This window comes from Panthera onca, chromosome C1, assembly GCF_046562875.1.
Source record: "Panthera onca isolate mPanOnc1 chromosome C1, mPanOnc1 haplotype 2, whole genome shotgun sequence".
Lineage (NCBI taxonomy): Eukaryota > Metazoa > Chordata > Mammalia > Carnivora > Felidae > Panthera > Panthera onca.
Genome location: NC_138346.1, coordinates 168,773,382 through 168,788,288, shown reverse-complemented (window position 1 = coordinate 168,788,288; position 14,907 = coordinate 168,773,382). Strand labels below are relative to the sequence as shown.

The window sequence follows — 14,907 nt, the reverse complement described above, 5'->3', positions numbered from 1 at the left end:
GCTGTTTCAGTTTTGGTAGTTTATATGTTTCTAGGAATTTATCCATTTCCTCTAGATTGCCCAATTTGCTGGCAAATAATTGCTCATAGTATTCTCTTATTGTCGTTTGTATTTCTGGGGTGTTGGTTGTGATCTCTCCTCTTTCATTCATGATTTTATTTATTTGAGTCCTTTACTTTGAGTCCTTTCCTTTTTCTTTTTGATCAGTCTGGCTAGGGGATTATCAATTTTGTTAATTCTTTTAAAGAACCAGAGCTTAGTTTCATTGATGTGTTCTACTGTTTCATTTTTTTAATTTCAATATCATTGATTTCTGCTCTAATCTTTATTGTTGCCCTTCCTTGGCTGATATGGGACTTTATTTGCTGTTCTTTTCCTGGCTCCTTTAGGTGTAGGGTTAGGTTTTGTATTTGAGATATTTCTTCCTTCTTTAAGAAGGCCCGTATTGCTATATACTTCCCTCTTATGACTACCTTTGCTGCATCCCAAAAGTTTTGGATTGTTGTGTTTTTATTTTCATTGACTTCCATGTATTTTTTAATTTCCTCTTTAATTTCTTGATTAACCCATTAGTAGGTTGTTCTTTAATCTCCAAATATTTATTGTCTTTCCACATTTTTTCCTGTGGTTGATTTTGAGTTTTATAACATTATGGTCTGAAAATATGCATGGTATGATATCGATCTTTTTGAACTTGTTGAAGGCTGATTTATGTCCCAGTATGTGATCTATTCTGGAGAATGTTCTATGTATATTTGAGAAGAATGTGTATTCTCCTGTTTTAGGATGAAATGTTCTGAATATATCTGCTAAGTCCATCCGGTCCAGTGTGTCATTCAAAAACATTATTTCCTTACTGATTTTCTGCTTAGGTGATCTGTCCATTGCTGTAAGTAGGGTGTTAAAGTCCCCTACTATTATGGTATTATAATCACTGAATTTCTTTATGTTTGTGATTAATTGATTATATATTTGGGTGTTTCAAGTTGGGGGCATAAATATTTACAATTATTAGATCTTGGTAGATAGATCCCTTAATTATGATATAATGCCCTTCTTCATCTCTTGTTACAGTCTTTGTTTTAAAATCTAGTTTGTCTAATATAAGTATGGCTACTCTGTCTTTCTTGATGTCCATTAGCATGATAGATGGTTCTCCATCCCCTTACTTTCAATCTGCAGGTGTCTTTAGGTCTAAAATGGGTCTCTTGTAGACAGCACATAGATAGGTCTTTTTTTTTTTTTTCCCCATTCCAATGCCCTGTGTCTTTTGATTGGAGCATTTAGTCCATTTACGTTCAGAGTGATTAATGAAAGATACGAATTTAGTGCCATTGTGCTACCTGTAAAGTTGGTGTTTCTGGTGATGTTCTCTGATCCTTTCTAGTCTTTGTTGCTTTTGGTCTTTTTAGTTTTGTTTTGTCTTTTTTCTCCACTTAGTGGTCACAAACTCCTTTAGTTTTTGTTTGTCTGGGAAACTCTTATCTCTCCTTCTATTCTGAATGACAGCCTAGGTGGATAAAGAATTCTTGGCTGCCTATTTTTCCAATTCAGCACATTGAATATATCCTGCCACTCCTTTCTGGCCTGCCAAGTTTCTGTGGACAAATCTGCTGCAAACCTGATTTGTCATCCCATGTAGGTTAAGGACTATTTTTCCTTTCCTGCTTTCATGATTCTTTCCTTGTCTGTGTGTTTTGAGAATTTGACTATGATATGCCTCGGTGATGGTCGGTTTTTGTTGAATCTAATGGGAGTTCTCTGTGCTTCTTGGATTTTGATGTCTATGTCCTTTCCCAGATTAGGACACTTTACAGCTATTATTTGCTCACATAAACCTTCTGCCCCTTTTTCTCTCTCTTCATCTTGTGGGACAGCTATGATATGAATGCTATTCCTCTTTAATAAGTTGCTGAGTTCTCTAAGTCCTGTATTGTGATCTTTTGCCTTTGTTTCCCTCTTTTTTTTCTGCTTCATTATTTTCCATAACTTTACCTTTTATTTCATTGATTTACTGCTCTGCTTTGTCCATCCTTGCTGTCACAGCATCCATTCAAGATTGCATCTCAGTTATAGCATATTTAATTTCAGCATAACTAGATTTTAGTTCTTTATTCTCAGCAGAAAGGGATTCTCTGGTGTCTTCTATGCTTTTTTCAACTTCAGCTAGTATTCTTATAATTGTGGCTTTAAATTCTAGTTAGATATCTTATTTATATCTGTGTTGATTAAATCCCTGGATGTCATTTCTTCCTGTTCTTTATTTTGTGGTGAATTCCTCTGTCTTGTCATTTTGGAGGAAGAGAAAAAATTAATAAAATAAAAATTAAAATAAAAATTAAAAACACAACAATAAATACTGAATAAAGGAAGATAGATCCTAGGTGTGTTTCAGTCTGCTTGTTGAGAGAAGCTTGATAGAAAAGAGAAAAAGAAAAAGGAAGAAAAAAAAGTTTAAAATTTTTAAAAATTAAAAAAATTAAATAATAAAATAGAATAAAATAAAATAGAGTAATTTTTTAATTTCCTCTTTCTGTATCTGAGAAAGAGAAAGAAAAAAAGAAAACAACATAAGCAAAAGCAGAAGAAAAGAAAATGAACAAACAAGCAAACAGAATGAAACCCAAATGAAGTTACATCCAATTTCCCCTAGAACTGAAACTTTGCAATGCACTATAGTCTACAGACTAAACAGGTGGAAGAGACTGCCTTCTGGAATATGTCTCTGGAAGGCGCAGGTGGGCAGACTTGGTGTAACAGCTCTGTTCTCTTGGTGGTGGTGCTTAGCTCACTGGGGTCAATCTGTGTATGTGTCCTACAGGTGAAAATGGCTTCACCCAGCTCTCTAGTCTCTGGCTCAGGAATTTTGTGCCCTCACAGACCTATGATCAAGCATCCCTCCTTTGTCTCAGGCTTCTGTCCACTCCCCACCCTTACCCTGCCTGTGTCCAAGTTGTCTGCCTGCCAAGTGGTACCTCCCTCTAGAGTTTTATCTCAGATGGGGCTGTGTTTCAAAACCCCACACTTCAGAGAGCCCCATGGCTTGGACCCACGCTGATTCTCTAGGGGACGGTCTCTCCAAGTAATGCCCTGGATCTGGCTTGTCCTAGAAAATGTTTGCACAATCACACAGTGGCAGAGGCTTAGAGTTTATGGTAAATTATAACACACAGCTGGCACCAGGTTTTGCTGCATTCTGGTGTCTTTGTTCTAGTATCAGTAAACATGGCAGTTCTCCAGGTCCACCAGGACTTTGGGCTCTGGGGAAGCCATATGGCCTCTACCAAATGCACTCCAAGCAGAAGAACCACTTCTCCCTTTGTAGCCCTTGGACCCCTCTGACCACGCTGTCTGCTCCTGGGAATTCGTCCTGCTTCCTCATTGGAGCACCACCAAGCACTGAGCTTTAAAACTTCAGACTTTGCACTCCACTGTTTATAGAATCCTTGTGGTATTGAAACCCTTTCCTTTCTCCCCATCAATGGTTTTGGGGAACAGATTTCTCATCCAGTCCCCTGCATTTTCACTCTTTCTTTCTCTCTTTCTCTAGCTACTTGTGGGGGGAGTGCTTTTCTTGCATGATCCAAATGCACTGCACTATCCCCCTTTCTCTTTTTTTCTTTGTCCTCTCTTCATGACTCTCCCTACTCTTTGCAGTTTCGCAGCCTTTAACTTCCCCAATTCACCTCTCCATACCATGTACCTGCCACATTATCTGGCTTAAATTATGCATATTGTTGCATTCATCCTCAGATCAATTTTCTGGGTGTTCCAAATGATTTGATGCTGATGTAGCTGCATTTCAGGGATGAGACAAGCTTAGGGTCTACTCCGCATCTTAACTCCCCCTTCCTATTACTTTTTTTTTTTTTTTTTTTTTTTTATTTTTTAATATATGAAATTTACTGTCAAATTGGTTTCCATACCACACCCAGTGCTCATCCCAAAAGGTGCCCTCCTCAATACCCATCACCCACCCTGCCCTCCCTCCCACCCTGCCCTCCCTCCCACCCCCCATCAACCCTCAGTTTGTTCTCAGTTTTTAACAGTCTCTAATGCTTTGGCTCTCTCCCACTCTAACCTCTTTTTTTTTTTTTTTTTCCTTCCCCTCCCCCATGGGTTTCTGTTATGTTTCTCAGGATCCACATAAGAGTGAAACCATATGGTATCTGTCTTTCTCTGTATGGCTTATTTCACTTAGCATCACACTCTCCAGTTCCATCCATGTTGCTACAAAAGGCCATATTTCATTTTTTCTCATTGCCACGTAGTATTCCATTGTGTATATAAACCACAATTTCTTTATCCATTCATCAGTTGATGGACATTTAGGCTCTTTCCATAATTTGGCTATTGTTGAGAGTGCCGCTATAAACATTGGGGTACAGGTGCCCCTATGCATCAGTACTCCTGTATCCCTTGGATAAATTCCTAGCAGTGCTATTGCTGGGTCATAGGGTAGGTCTATTTTTAATTTTCTGAGGAACCTCCACACTGCTTTCCAGAGCGGCTGCACCAATTTGCATTCCCACCAACAGTGCAAGAGGGTTCCTGTTTCTCCACATCCTCTCCAGCATCTATAGTCTCCTGATTTCTTCATTTTGGCCACTCTGACTGGCGTGAGGTGGTATCTGAGTGTGGTTTTGATTTGTATTTCCCTGATAAGGAGCGACGTTGAACATCTTTTCATGTGCCTGTTGGCCATCCGGATGTCTTCTTTAGAGAAGTGTCTATTCATGTTTTCTGCCCATTTCTTCACTGGGTTATTTGCTTTTCGGGTGTGGAGTTTGATGAGCTCTTTATAGATTTTGGATACTAGCCCTTTGTCCGATGTGTCATTTGCAAATATCTTTTCCCATTCCGTTGGTTGCCTTTTAGTTTTGTTGGTTGTTTCCTTTGCTGTGCAGAAGCTTTTTATCTTCATAAGGTCCCAGTAATTCACTTTTGCTTTTAATTCCCTTGCCTTTGGGGATGTGCCGAGTAAGAGATTGCTACGGCTGAGGTCAGAGAGGTCTTTTCCTGCTTTCTCCTCTAAGGTTTTGATGGTTTCCTGTCTCACATTCAGGTCCTTTATCCATTTTGAGTTTATTTTTGTGAATGGTGTGAGAAAGTGGTCTAGTTTCAACCTTCTGCATGTTGCTGTCCAGTTCTCCCAGCACCATTTGTTAAAGAGACTGTCTTTTTTCCATTGGATGTTCTTTCCTGCTTTGTCAAAGATGAGTTGGCCATACGTTTGTGGGTCTAGTTCTGGGGTTTCTATTCTATTCCATTGGTCTATGTGTCTGTTTTTATGCCAATACCATGCTGTCTTGATGATGACAGCTTTGTAGTAGAGGCTAAAGTCTGGGATTGTGATGCCTCCTGCTTTGGTCTTCTTCTTCAAAATTACTTTGGCTATTCGGGGCCTTTTGTGGTTCCATATGAATTTTAGGATTGCTTGTTCTAGTTTCGAGAAGAATGCTGGTGCAATTTTGATAGGGATTGCATTGAATGTGTAGATAGCTTTGGGTAGTATTGACATTTTGACAATATTTATTCTTCCAATCCATGAGCAGGGAATGTCTTTCCATTTCTTTATATCTTCTTCAATTACCTGCATAAGCTTTCTGTAGTTTTCAGCATACAGATCTTTTACATCTTTGGTTAGATTTATTCCTAGGTATTTTATGCTTCTTGGTGCAATTGTGAATGGGATCAGTTTCTTCATTTGTCTTTCTGTTGCTTCATTGTTAGTGTATAAGAATGCAACTGATTTCTGCACATTGATTTTGTATCCTGCAACTTTGCTGAATTCATGTATCAGTTCTAGCAGACTTTTGGTGGAGTCTATCGGATTTTCCATGTATAATATCATGTCATCTGCAAAAAGCGAAAGCTTGACTTCATCTTTGCCAATTTTGATGCCTTTGGTTTCCTTTTGTTGTCTGATTGCTGATGCTAGAACTTCCAGCACTATATTAAACAGCAGCGGTGACAGTGGGCATCCCTGTCATGTTCCTGATCTCAGGGAAAAAGCTCTCAGTTTTTCCCCGTTGAGGATGATGTTAGCTGTGGGCTTTTCATAAATGGCCTTTATGATCTTTAAGTATGTTCCTTCTATCCCGACTTTCTCAAGGGTTTTTATTAAGAAAGGGTGCTGGATTTTGTCAAAGGCCTTTTCTGTATCGATTGACAGGATCATATGGTTCTTCTCTTTTTTTTTGTTAATGTGATGTATCACGTTGATCGATTTGCGAATGTTGAACCAGCCCTGCATCCCAGGAATGAATCCCACTTGATCATGGTGAATAATTCTTTTTATATGCTGTTGAATTCGATTTGCTAGTATCTTATTGAGAATTTTTGCATCCATATTCATCAGGGATATTGGCCTGTAGTTCTCTGTTTTTACTGGGTCTCTGTCTGGTTTAGGAATCAAAGTAATACTGGCTTCATAGAATGAGTCTGGAAGTTTTCCTTCCCTTTCTATTTCTTGGAATAGCTTGAGAAGGATAGGTATTATCTCTGCTTTAAACGTCTGGTAGAACTCCCCTGGGAAGCCATCTGGTCCTGGACTCTTATTTGTTGGGAGATTTTTGATAACCGATTCAATTTCTTCGCTGGTTATGGGTCTGTTCAAGCTTTCTATTTCCTCCTGATTGAGTTTTGGAAGAGTGTGGGTGTTTAGAAATTTGTCCATTTCTTCCAGGTTGTCCAATTTGCTGGCATATAATTTTTCATAGTATTCCCTGATAATTGTTTGTATCTCTGAGGGATTGGTTGTAGTCATTCCATTTTCATTCATGATTTTATCTATTTGGGTCATCTCCCTTTTCTTTTTGAGAAGCCTGGCTAGAGGTTTGTCAATTTTGTTTATTTTTTCAAAAAACCAACTCTTGGTTTCGTTGATGTGCTCTACAGTTTTTTTAGATTCTATATTGTTTATTTCTGCTCTGATCTTTATGATTTCTCTTCTTCTGCTGGGTTTAGGCTGCCTTTGCTGTTCTGCTTCTATTTCCTTTAGGTGTGCTGTTAGATTTTGTATTTGGGATTTTTCTTGTTTCTTGAGATAGGCCTGGATTGCAATGTATTTTCCTCTCAGGACTGCCTTCGCTGCATCCCAGAGCGTTTGGATTGTTGTATTTTCATTTTCGTTTGTTTCCATATATGTTTTAATTTCTTCTCTAATTGCCTGGTTGACCCACTCATTCGTTAGTAGGGTGTTCTTTAACCTCCATGCTTTTGGAGGTTTTCCAGACTTTTTCCTGTGGTTGATTTCAAGCTTCATAGCATTGTGGTCTGAAAGTATGCATGGTATAATTTCAATTCTTGTAAACTTATGAAGGGCTGTTTTGTGACCCAGTATATGATCTATCTTGGAGAATGTTCCATGTGCACTCGAGAAGAAAGTATATTCTGTTGCTTTGGGATGCAGAGTTCTAAATATATCTGTCAAGTCCATCTGATCCAATGTATCATTCAGGGCCCTTGTTTCTTTATTGACTGTGTGTCTAGATGATCTATCCATTTCTGTAAGTGGGGTGTTAAAGTCCCCTGCAATGACCACATTCTTATCAATAAGGTTGCTTATGTTTATGAGTAATTGTTTTATATATCTGGGGGCTCGGGTATTTGGCGCATAGACATTTATAATAGTTAGCTCTTCCTGGTGGATAGACCCTGTGATTATTATATAATGCCCTTCTTCATCTCTTGTTACAGCCTTTAATTTAAAGTCTAGTTTGTCTGATATAAGTATGGCTACTCCAGCTTTCTTTTGGCTTCCAGGAGCATGATAAATAGTTCTCCATCCCCTCACTCTCAATCTAAAGGTGTCCTCAGATCTAAAATGAGTCTCTTGTAGACAGCAAATAGATGGGTCTTGTTTTTTTATCCATTCTGATACCCTATGTCTTTTAGTTGGCGCATTTAATCCATTTACATTCAGTGTTATTATAGAAAGATATGGGTTTAGAGTCATTGTGATGTCTGTATGTTTTATGCTTGTAGTGATGTCTCTGGTACTTTGTCTCACAGGATCCCCCTTAGGATCTCTTGTAGGGCTGGTTTCGTGGTGACAAATTCCTTCAGTTTTTGTTTGTTTGGGAAGACCTTTATCTCTCCTTCTATTCTAAATGACAGACTTGCTGGATAAAGGATTCTCGGCTGCATATTTTTTCTGTTTAGCACACTGTAGATATCGTGCCAAGCCTTTCTGGCCTGCCAAGTTTCAAAGGAGAGATCAGTCACGAGTCTTATAGGTCTCCCTTTATATGTGAGGGCACGTTTATCCCTTGCTGCTTTCAGAATTTTCTCTTTATCCTTGTATTTTGCCAGTTTCACTATGATATGTCGTGCAGAAGATCGATTCAAGTTACGTCTGAAGGGAGTTCTCTGTGCCTCTTGGATTTCAATGCCTTTTTCCTTCCCCAGTTCAGGGAAGTTCTCAGCTATAATTTGTTCAAGTACCCCTTCAGCACCCTTCCCTCTCTCTTCCTCCTCTGGGATACCTATTATGCGTATATTATTTTTTTTTAGTGTATCACTTAGTTCTCTAATTTTCCCCTCATACTCCTGGATTTTTTTATCCCTCTTTCTTTCAGCTTCCTCTTTCTCCATAACTTTATCTTCTAGTTCACCTATTCTCTCCTCTGCCTCTTCAAGCCGAGCCATCGTGGATTCCATTTTGTTTTGCAATTCGTTTAAAGCATTTTTCAACTCCTCGTGACTGTTCCTTAGTCCCTCGATCTTTGTGGCCAGAGATTCTCTGCTGTCCTGTATACTGTTTTCAAGCCCAGCGATTAATTTTATGACTATTATTCTAAATTCACTTTCTGTTATATTATTTAAATCCTTTTTGATCAGTTCATTAGCTGTTGTTATTTCCTGGAGATTCTTCTGAGGGGAATTCTTCCGTTTGGTCATTTTGGAGAGTCCCTGGCGTGGTGAGGACCTGCAGTGCACTTCCCCTGTGCTGTGGTGTATAACTGGAGTTAGTGGGCGGGGCCGCAGTCCGACCCGATGTCTGCCCCCAGCCCACTGCTGGGGCCACAGTCAGACTGGTGTGTGCCTTCTCTTCCCCTCTCCTAGGGGCGGGATTCACTGTGGGGTGGCGTGTCCCGTCTGGGCTACTTGCACACTGCCAGGCTTGTGGTGCTGGGGATCTGGCGTATTAGCTGGGGTGGGTAGGCAAGGTGCACGGGGGCGGGAGGGGAAGGCTTAGCTCGCTTCTCCTTAGGTGATCCACTTCAGGAGGAGCCCTGTGGCAGCGGGAGGGAGTCAGACCTGCTGCCAGAGGGTTGGCTCCGCAGAAGCACAGAGTTGGGTGTTTGTGCGGAGCGAGCAAGTTCCCTGGCAGGAACTGGTTCCCTTTGGGATTTTGGCTGGGGGATGGGCGAGATGGCGCTGGCGAGTGCCTTTGTTCCCTGCCAAACAGAGCTCTGTCGTCTGGGGGCTCAGCAACTCTCCCTCCCTTTGTCCTCCAGCCTTCTTTCTTTCTCAGCAGAGCTGTTAACTTATGACCTCCCAGATGCTAAGTCCCCGCTTGCTGTCGGAACACACTCAGTCTGGCCCCTCCACTTTTGCCAGCCAGACTCGGGGGCTCTGCTTGGCCGGCGAGCCGCCCCTCCGCCCCGGCTCCCTCCCGCCAGTCCGTGGAGCGCGCACCGCCTCGCCGCCCTTCCTACCCTCTTCCGTGGGCCTCTCGTCTGCGCTTGACTCCGGAGACTCCGTTCTGCTAATCCTCTGGCGGTTTTCTGGGTTCTTTAGGCAGGTGTAGGTGGAATCTAAGTGATCGGCAGGGCGCGCTGTGAGGCCCGCGTCCTCCTACGCCGCCATCTTCCGGCACTCCTCTTCCTATTACTTTTTTATTGCTAGGCAACAAATCACCACACACTTAATGGCTTAAAATAGCACATATCTATTGTTTCACAGTTTATGTGTGTCCAGAGTCCAGGCATGGTATAGCTGGATCCTCTGCTTGGAATCTCATAGCTGTGATCAAGGTGTGAGCTGGACTGCAGAGTCATCTGGAGGCTTGCATGGGGAAGGGCTACTTGCAAGCAAACTAAGATTGTTAATAGAATGCACTTCCTTCTATCCTTATGACTAAGGCCCCAGCTTCTTTCTGGCTGTGTGCTAAAGACCACTTCCAACTCCTAGAGCCTGCCTGCAGTTTATTGCCATGTGGTCTTTTCCAACCTAGCTTACTACCTCACCTCACTAGCCAGCAAGGAGAGTCTTTAGACCAAGTCTGATAGCAAAATGGAGTCTTATGTAATGTAACATAATCAGAGGAGTGAGATTCCATCACTTTGTCATATTTTTTTGGTTAGAAGTAATACGGCCCACCCATACTTAAAATTTATGAGTTGACATAAAAATGTGAACACTGGAATGCGGGGATCATGATAAGACACCTTACAGTTTGTCCTCCACACATGCTATGTCATATAAGTCTCTTTACTCCCAGTATCCTTAGAAAATAACCCCCTTTGGAAAGGGGCTGCTTACCTGTCAATCTGCCACAGCACAGCACCTCATCTAGTAGCCATTCAGTGCTCATAAATGAATGAGTGAATGAATACTGCAATGAAGTAGAGTGGTTATGCTTGTAGCAGCTCTGATCCTGGAAGAAAGTAAATAAACCCATGATGCGTGAGAATAGTAAGAAAGGTAAGCTGGAAGAAAGAACACTTTAAGGAATATCTAGAAACTAACTAGATCTCCAGTGCTGGACCTGTCCTCTTTGGAAATGAGGTAGACTGTCTTTTGTGTCTAATCTTACTGCTAAGAGGAGACACTGTATATAAAAGGTTATGGTCAATTAGATTATTGTTCAGAAATACTCACTAACCTATTCTACCTCCATGGACAAAGTGTACTCCCTTGACCCTTGACTTTAAATTTTGCCATGTGACTTGTTTTGATCACTGGAATATTGGTGGGTGTGGTATGGCCAGTGTTTGGAAAGTGTTTGTGCTATTTGGCTCGCTCTTTTTCACTTCTGCCACCATCACAAGAACATGTCTGACTAGCCTTCTGATTACAGAGAAAGATGAAAACCATAGAGCCAAGCTTCCCCAGCCAACCTTCCCAGCTGTCCCCAGCCCAGATAAGCCAGTCTCCAGCTGACCTGCAGATGTGTGATCTAAACAAATGCTTGCTGTTATAGGTCACTGAGATTTTATGGTTGTTTACTATGTAGCAACAGTGAACTTATACAGCATATGAAAGGGAAGCATGACTTGGTTGAAAAAAATAATGAACTCTATGATCCTCTTTTGTAGAGGGGGTTAGCATATCATAGTTGGCTAATGAAAAAAATTCATCAGAGATTTAGGAGGTGGGAGGAAAGAAGAGGCCATTTTTCCTAAGAAATCGTCAGTTTCCTCAGACAGCAATTTCATGCAACTTTTTACAAACTCTCACGTTACAAATATGATGGCTTCACAAATATCTCTGTGAACTCACAATTTTTGTTCCACTTTGGGTGGCTAGATTCATGAAGTCCCTTGTACTTCCCCATGAACTCCTGGTTTTCCCACATCAGGCTAAGGTAGATAGTGACTGTTTTCCCAGTTCTCCAGCTGTTGCCTTCCAGACCTTCCTTCCCACTATGTCTCCCCACACCTGTGTAATCCCTAGTTTCTACATGAAACTCCTCATTCTTGTATTATCTATAGTGCCTCTGTGTTCCTAACTGAAGCCTAACACCGAAGTAAATGGAAATAAACCGTTTGGCAATAATCAGAGCTTTCCAATCAGAACAAATTTTAATATCTTTACCAACTAAATTATTTTCAGATGTAAAAAATTTATATAAGAAGCAGAGTTTCCAGGATCCATCCCCAGAAAGGCATACAAACTATATGGCAATTAGCATTTGTGCTTTAAAAAAATTTTTTTTAATCCTTACTTATTTTTGAGAGAGATACAGAGACAGCATGAGCAGGGGAGGGGCAGAGAGACAGGAAGACACAGAATCTGAAGCAGCTCCAGACTCTGAGCTGTCAAGTCAGAATCCGACATGGGGCTCAAACTCATGGACCGCGAACTCACAGACCACAAGACATGACCTGAGCCAAAGTTGGATGCTTAACCAACTGAGCCACCCAGGCATACCTAGTGTTTGTGCCTTCTTAAGTTATTTTGTTAACATAGTAACAGAGTTTCTACCTTTGTTATTAATTCCAACCAGTAAGTCCAAGTTTTCTTGAAGGGATTTATAATACTTAAGATTTTTGGGAGGAAGGAAGTTGAAAATAATATTTTTTTTCTGTCTCATAAGGAAATATTTTTTATATTTGTTTTACATTATGCTCTGCTATTCTAGCCAGGATTTCTTTTTATGCTTCCTAGTAGGTTTTGCTTTTGTTTGTTTGTTTGTTTGTTTGGCTGGTTTGTTTGTTTTTGTTTTTGTTTTTGGTGGAGGGTTGGTTGTTAGCTTTTGTTTTTAACATGGCAGGAACTAGGAGGCAAATGGTCAAAGTGATTGGCTCTCAACATTCATTCCTGGCCAACAACTGGTGTCAGTCAATCATGGTAATCCCATTTCCCTTACCAGGGACTAGCTTAGGAGCAGCGTGTGACACAATTCTGCCTGAGAGGATGTATACTGAGGGTTTCAAGAGATGGTTTTCCTACTCTTGAAACTGAGACTCTGGAGAGAAAGACCTCCTTTTATCTCCAAATGTTGCCATGTCTGATGTGAGTACTAGAATGGCTATAGCTCTCTTGCTGTGACTCTGAAGATGAAAACAACACCAAAGATGGGAAAGCAGAGCAGTGGAAAGAACTGGTCCTTAATGATATTGTTGAGTCCCTGGATCATTGAACCCTGCCTGACGTCTGACTTTCTTCTTCTGTGAGATAAGACATTTGCCTATCATTTAAACTGGTTTGAACGGGGCTCTGAATTTTTTGTACCCAAAAACATGCAAATTCAGAATAGCCCAAATATAGGTTAGGAAGAACTAGAGTTAGTCCATCAATAATGTGTTCTTAGAAAATAAAGTAGAAAGTTTTCTCAAGGGAAAGACAAAATTTACATTTAAGTTAATGAAAGCTAGAGATTAATATTAAAACACAAAACTAAAAACTCAATCATTGGAGACCTCAGGACTCTCCCAGAGTAATGGCAGTCGTCTAAATTCATAGCTCCCTACAAATCTTTCTATAAAGCAAAAGACCAAGAGAACAATTTGCTTATAACCTTTGTCCATAGCATAACTAGAATACAATGAATATTACGAGGTTTATTTGATATGTTATTAGGGAAATGAACAGGAGACCAACAGAATTTGTCCTAGATCCCTTACTAGGCAATGAATTTGGTGGCGGCTATGCAGATGGGAGGGAAATGCAATGAGGTTGTAGAGGTAAGCAAAACATAAATAGCACCAACTAGGATTAAACATTCCTAGAAAACAAGTTCCCCATGCTGAGTGGAAATACTGAGAAATATTGATACTATGTCTATATTCTTCCTTTAAAGTGTAATCAGTTTATTTCCCTGTTTACAAGACCTTTACAAAAAAGATGAATCTTCTTTGCTTGATGACATGGGAGGCTTTCCTGGTCTGGCCTCAGCCTAACTTGCCAGCTCCACTGAACTCTCCATGGACTGTAACACAGGAATTTGGGATCTGACAGACCTGGGATCAATTCTCATTAGCTGGGTGTCCTTGAACAAGCTTACTATAGGTCACTCAGTCTCAGTTTCTTCATCTGTGAAATAAGGATAGTAATACCTACCTGTCATGAGGGTTGTATCTAAATTAAATAATATTAGACATACAGACTTCTTAGCACAGCAGCTGGCACGGTATGAATGCTTATGTGTCGATTCTGATTACTTCCAAACCTGTCAAGTCCTCCTATACTTCTGTGCCTTAGTATGTGCTGTGTCCTCAGTCTAGAGTATTCATACCTTCCTTCTCTGACCTTCTTTGTTCAGCAAATTGCCTCTCCTCTGTCAAAATCCAAAACTGTTTTCACTTAGCCACAGATTTCACTTCAGGCTGCTGACGCAGTCATGGACACTGTTTCCCCTATATGTCTACTGGCACTTAGCAGGACTCAGTAAATACATGTTAAATGAATGAACTAACAGAACATTAAAAGACTGACAAGAATGGAAAGAATGATTTATGACAAATTAATTGAAAAATGTGAAATTTAGAGAGTTTTAAAAGGTTGCTAACATTCACTCACATGATCTTAGGCGCTATGCTACAAATGCAGGAACGCATTTCTTTTTATTGTGTTCCCTGCCATGTCTCTTAATTTTTTTATATTTCCTCTTATAGTTCAAAATTTTCCTGATGCAGAACCTGAAATTGATATCATCATGAAGACCAATAGAACAAAGGAGAGGGGGAAGAGTGTAATTTTACCAGATGATGTTAACACGAATGAGTCATGGGAAGAAGAAGTGGAAGACCTGGTCACCTGGACCAACACTCTTGATATAAATGTTTTAGATGATTCAGCCTGAAGCTCCAGGATTTAAAAAATGAACAGCCTCAACCACAGATCAACTTCATGAAGCAACTTTGGAACATGGATTCCATTTTTTTTCAAGTTGAACTCATGCTCTCACTTCAAGTACAAATTAGAAATATAACTACAAATCAGTGAATATGTTGCTTTGAATTTTTTGAGCTCTACTTCATTGTTTGAACCTATGTTAACCAAATTAGGGATGTTCATTGTGACATTTCAATCAATGGTATAATGCCCTCAATTGTTAGGCTACTGGATGCAAGTTTTTGCAGGCAAGGTATGAATCAGGAAGAGGCTGGGTTAGGAGGAGAGCACTCAGGAGCTTCAGAAGCGGGATATTAACCAAATAGAGGGATCTTTACAGTTGTCCACATCTGCCTGGTTTAGTGTCTTGTTTCCTCCATATTCAAAGTATGAGATGTC

General features: G+C 40.4%; 1 protein-coding gene across 4 annotated transcripts in view; it reads left to right on the top strand.

The window, feature by feature from the left end:
- The window catches only part of UBE2U (ubiquitin conjugating enzyme E2 U), a 64,714-nt gene extending 50,094 nt beyond the window's left edge, over positions 1-14,620 (top strand). For all 4 annotated transcript variants that reach the window (XM_060621174.3, XM_060621173.3, XM_060621180.2 and 1 more), the window contains one exon: positions 14,289-14,620. In XM_060621174.3, coding sequence (XP_060477157.2) covers positions 14,289-14,476 — 188 coding nt within the window. In that variant the 3' untranslated portion in view covers positions 14,477-14,620. The remainder of the gene's footprint in view (positions 1-14,288) is intronic.
- The last annotated feature ends 287 nt before the right edge of the window (positions 14,621-14,907 follow it).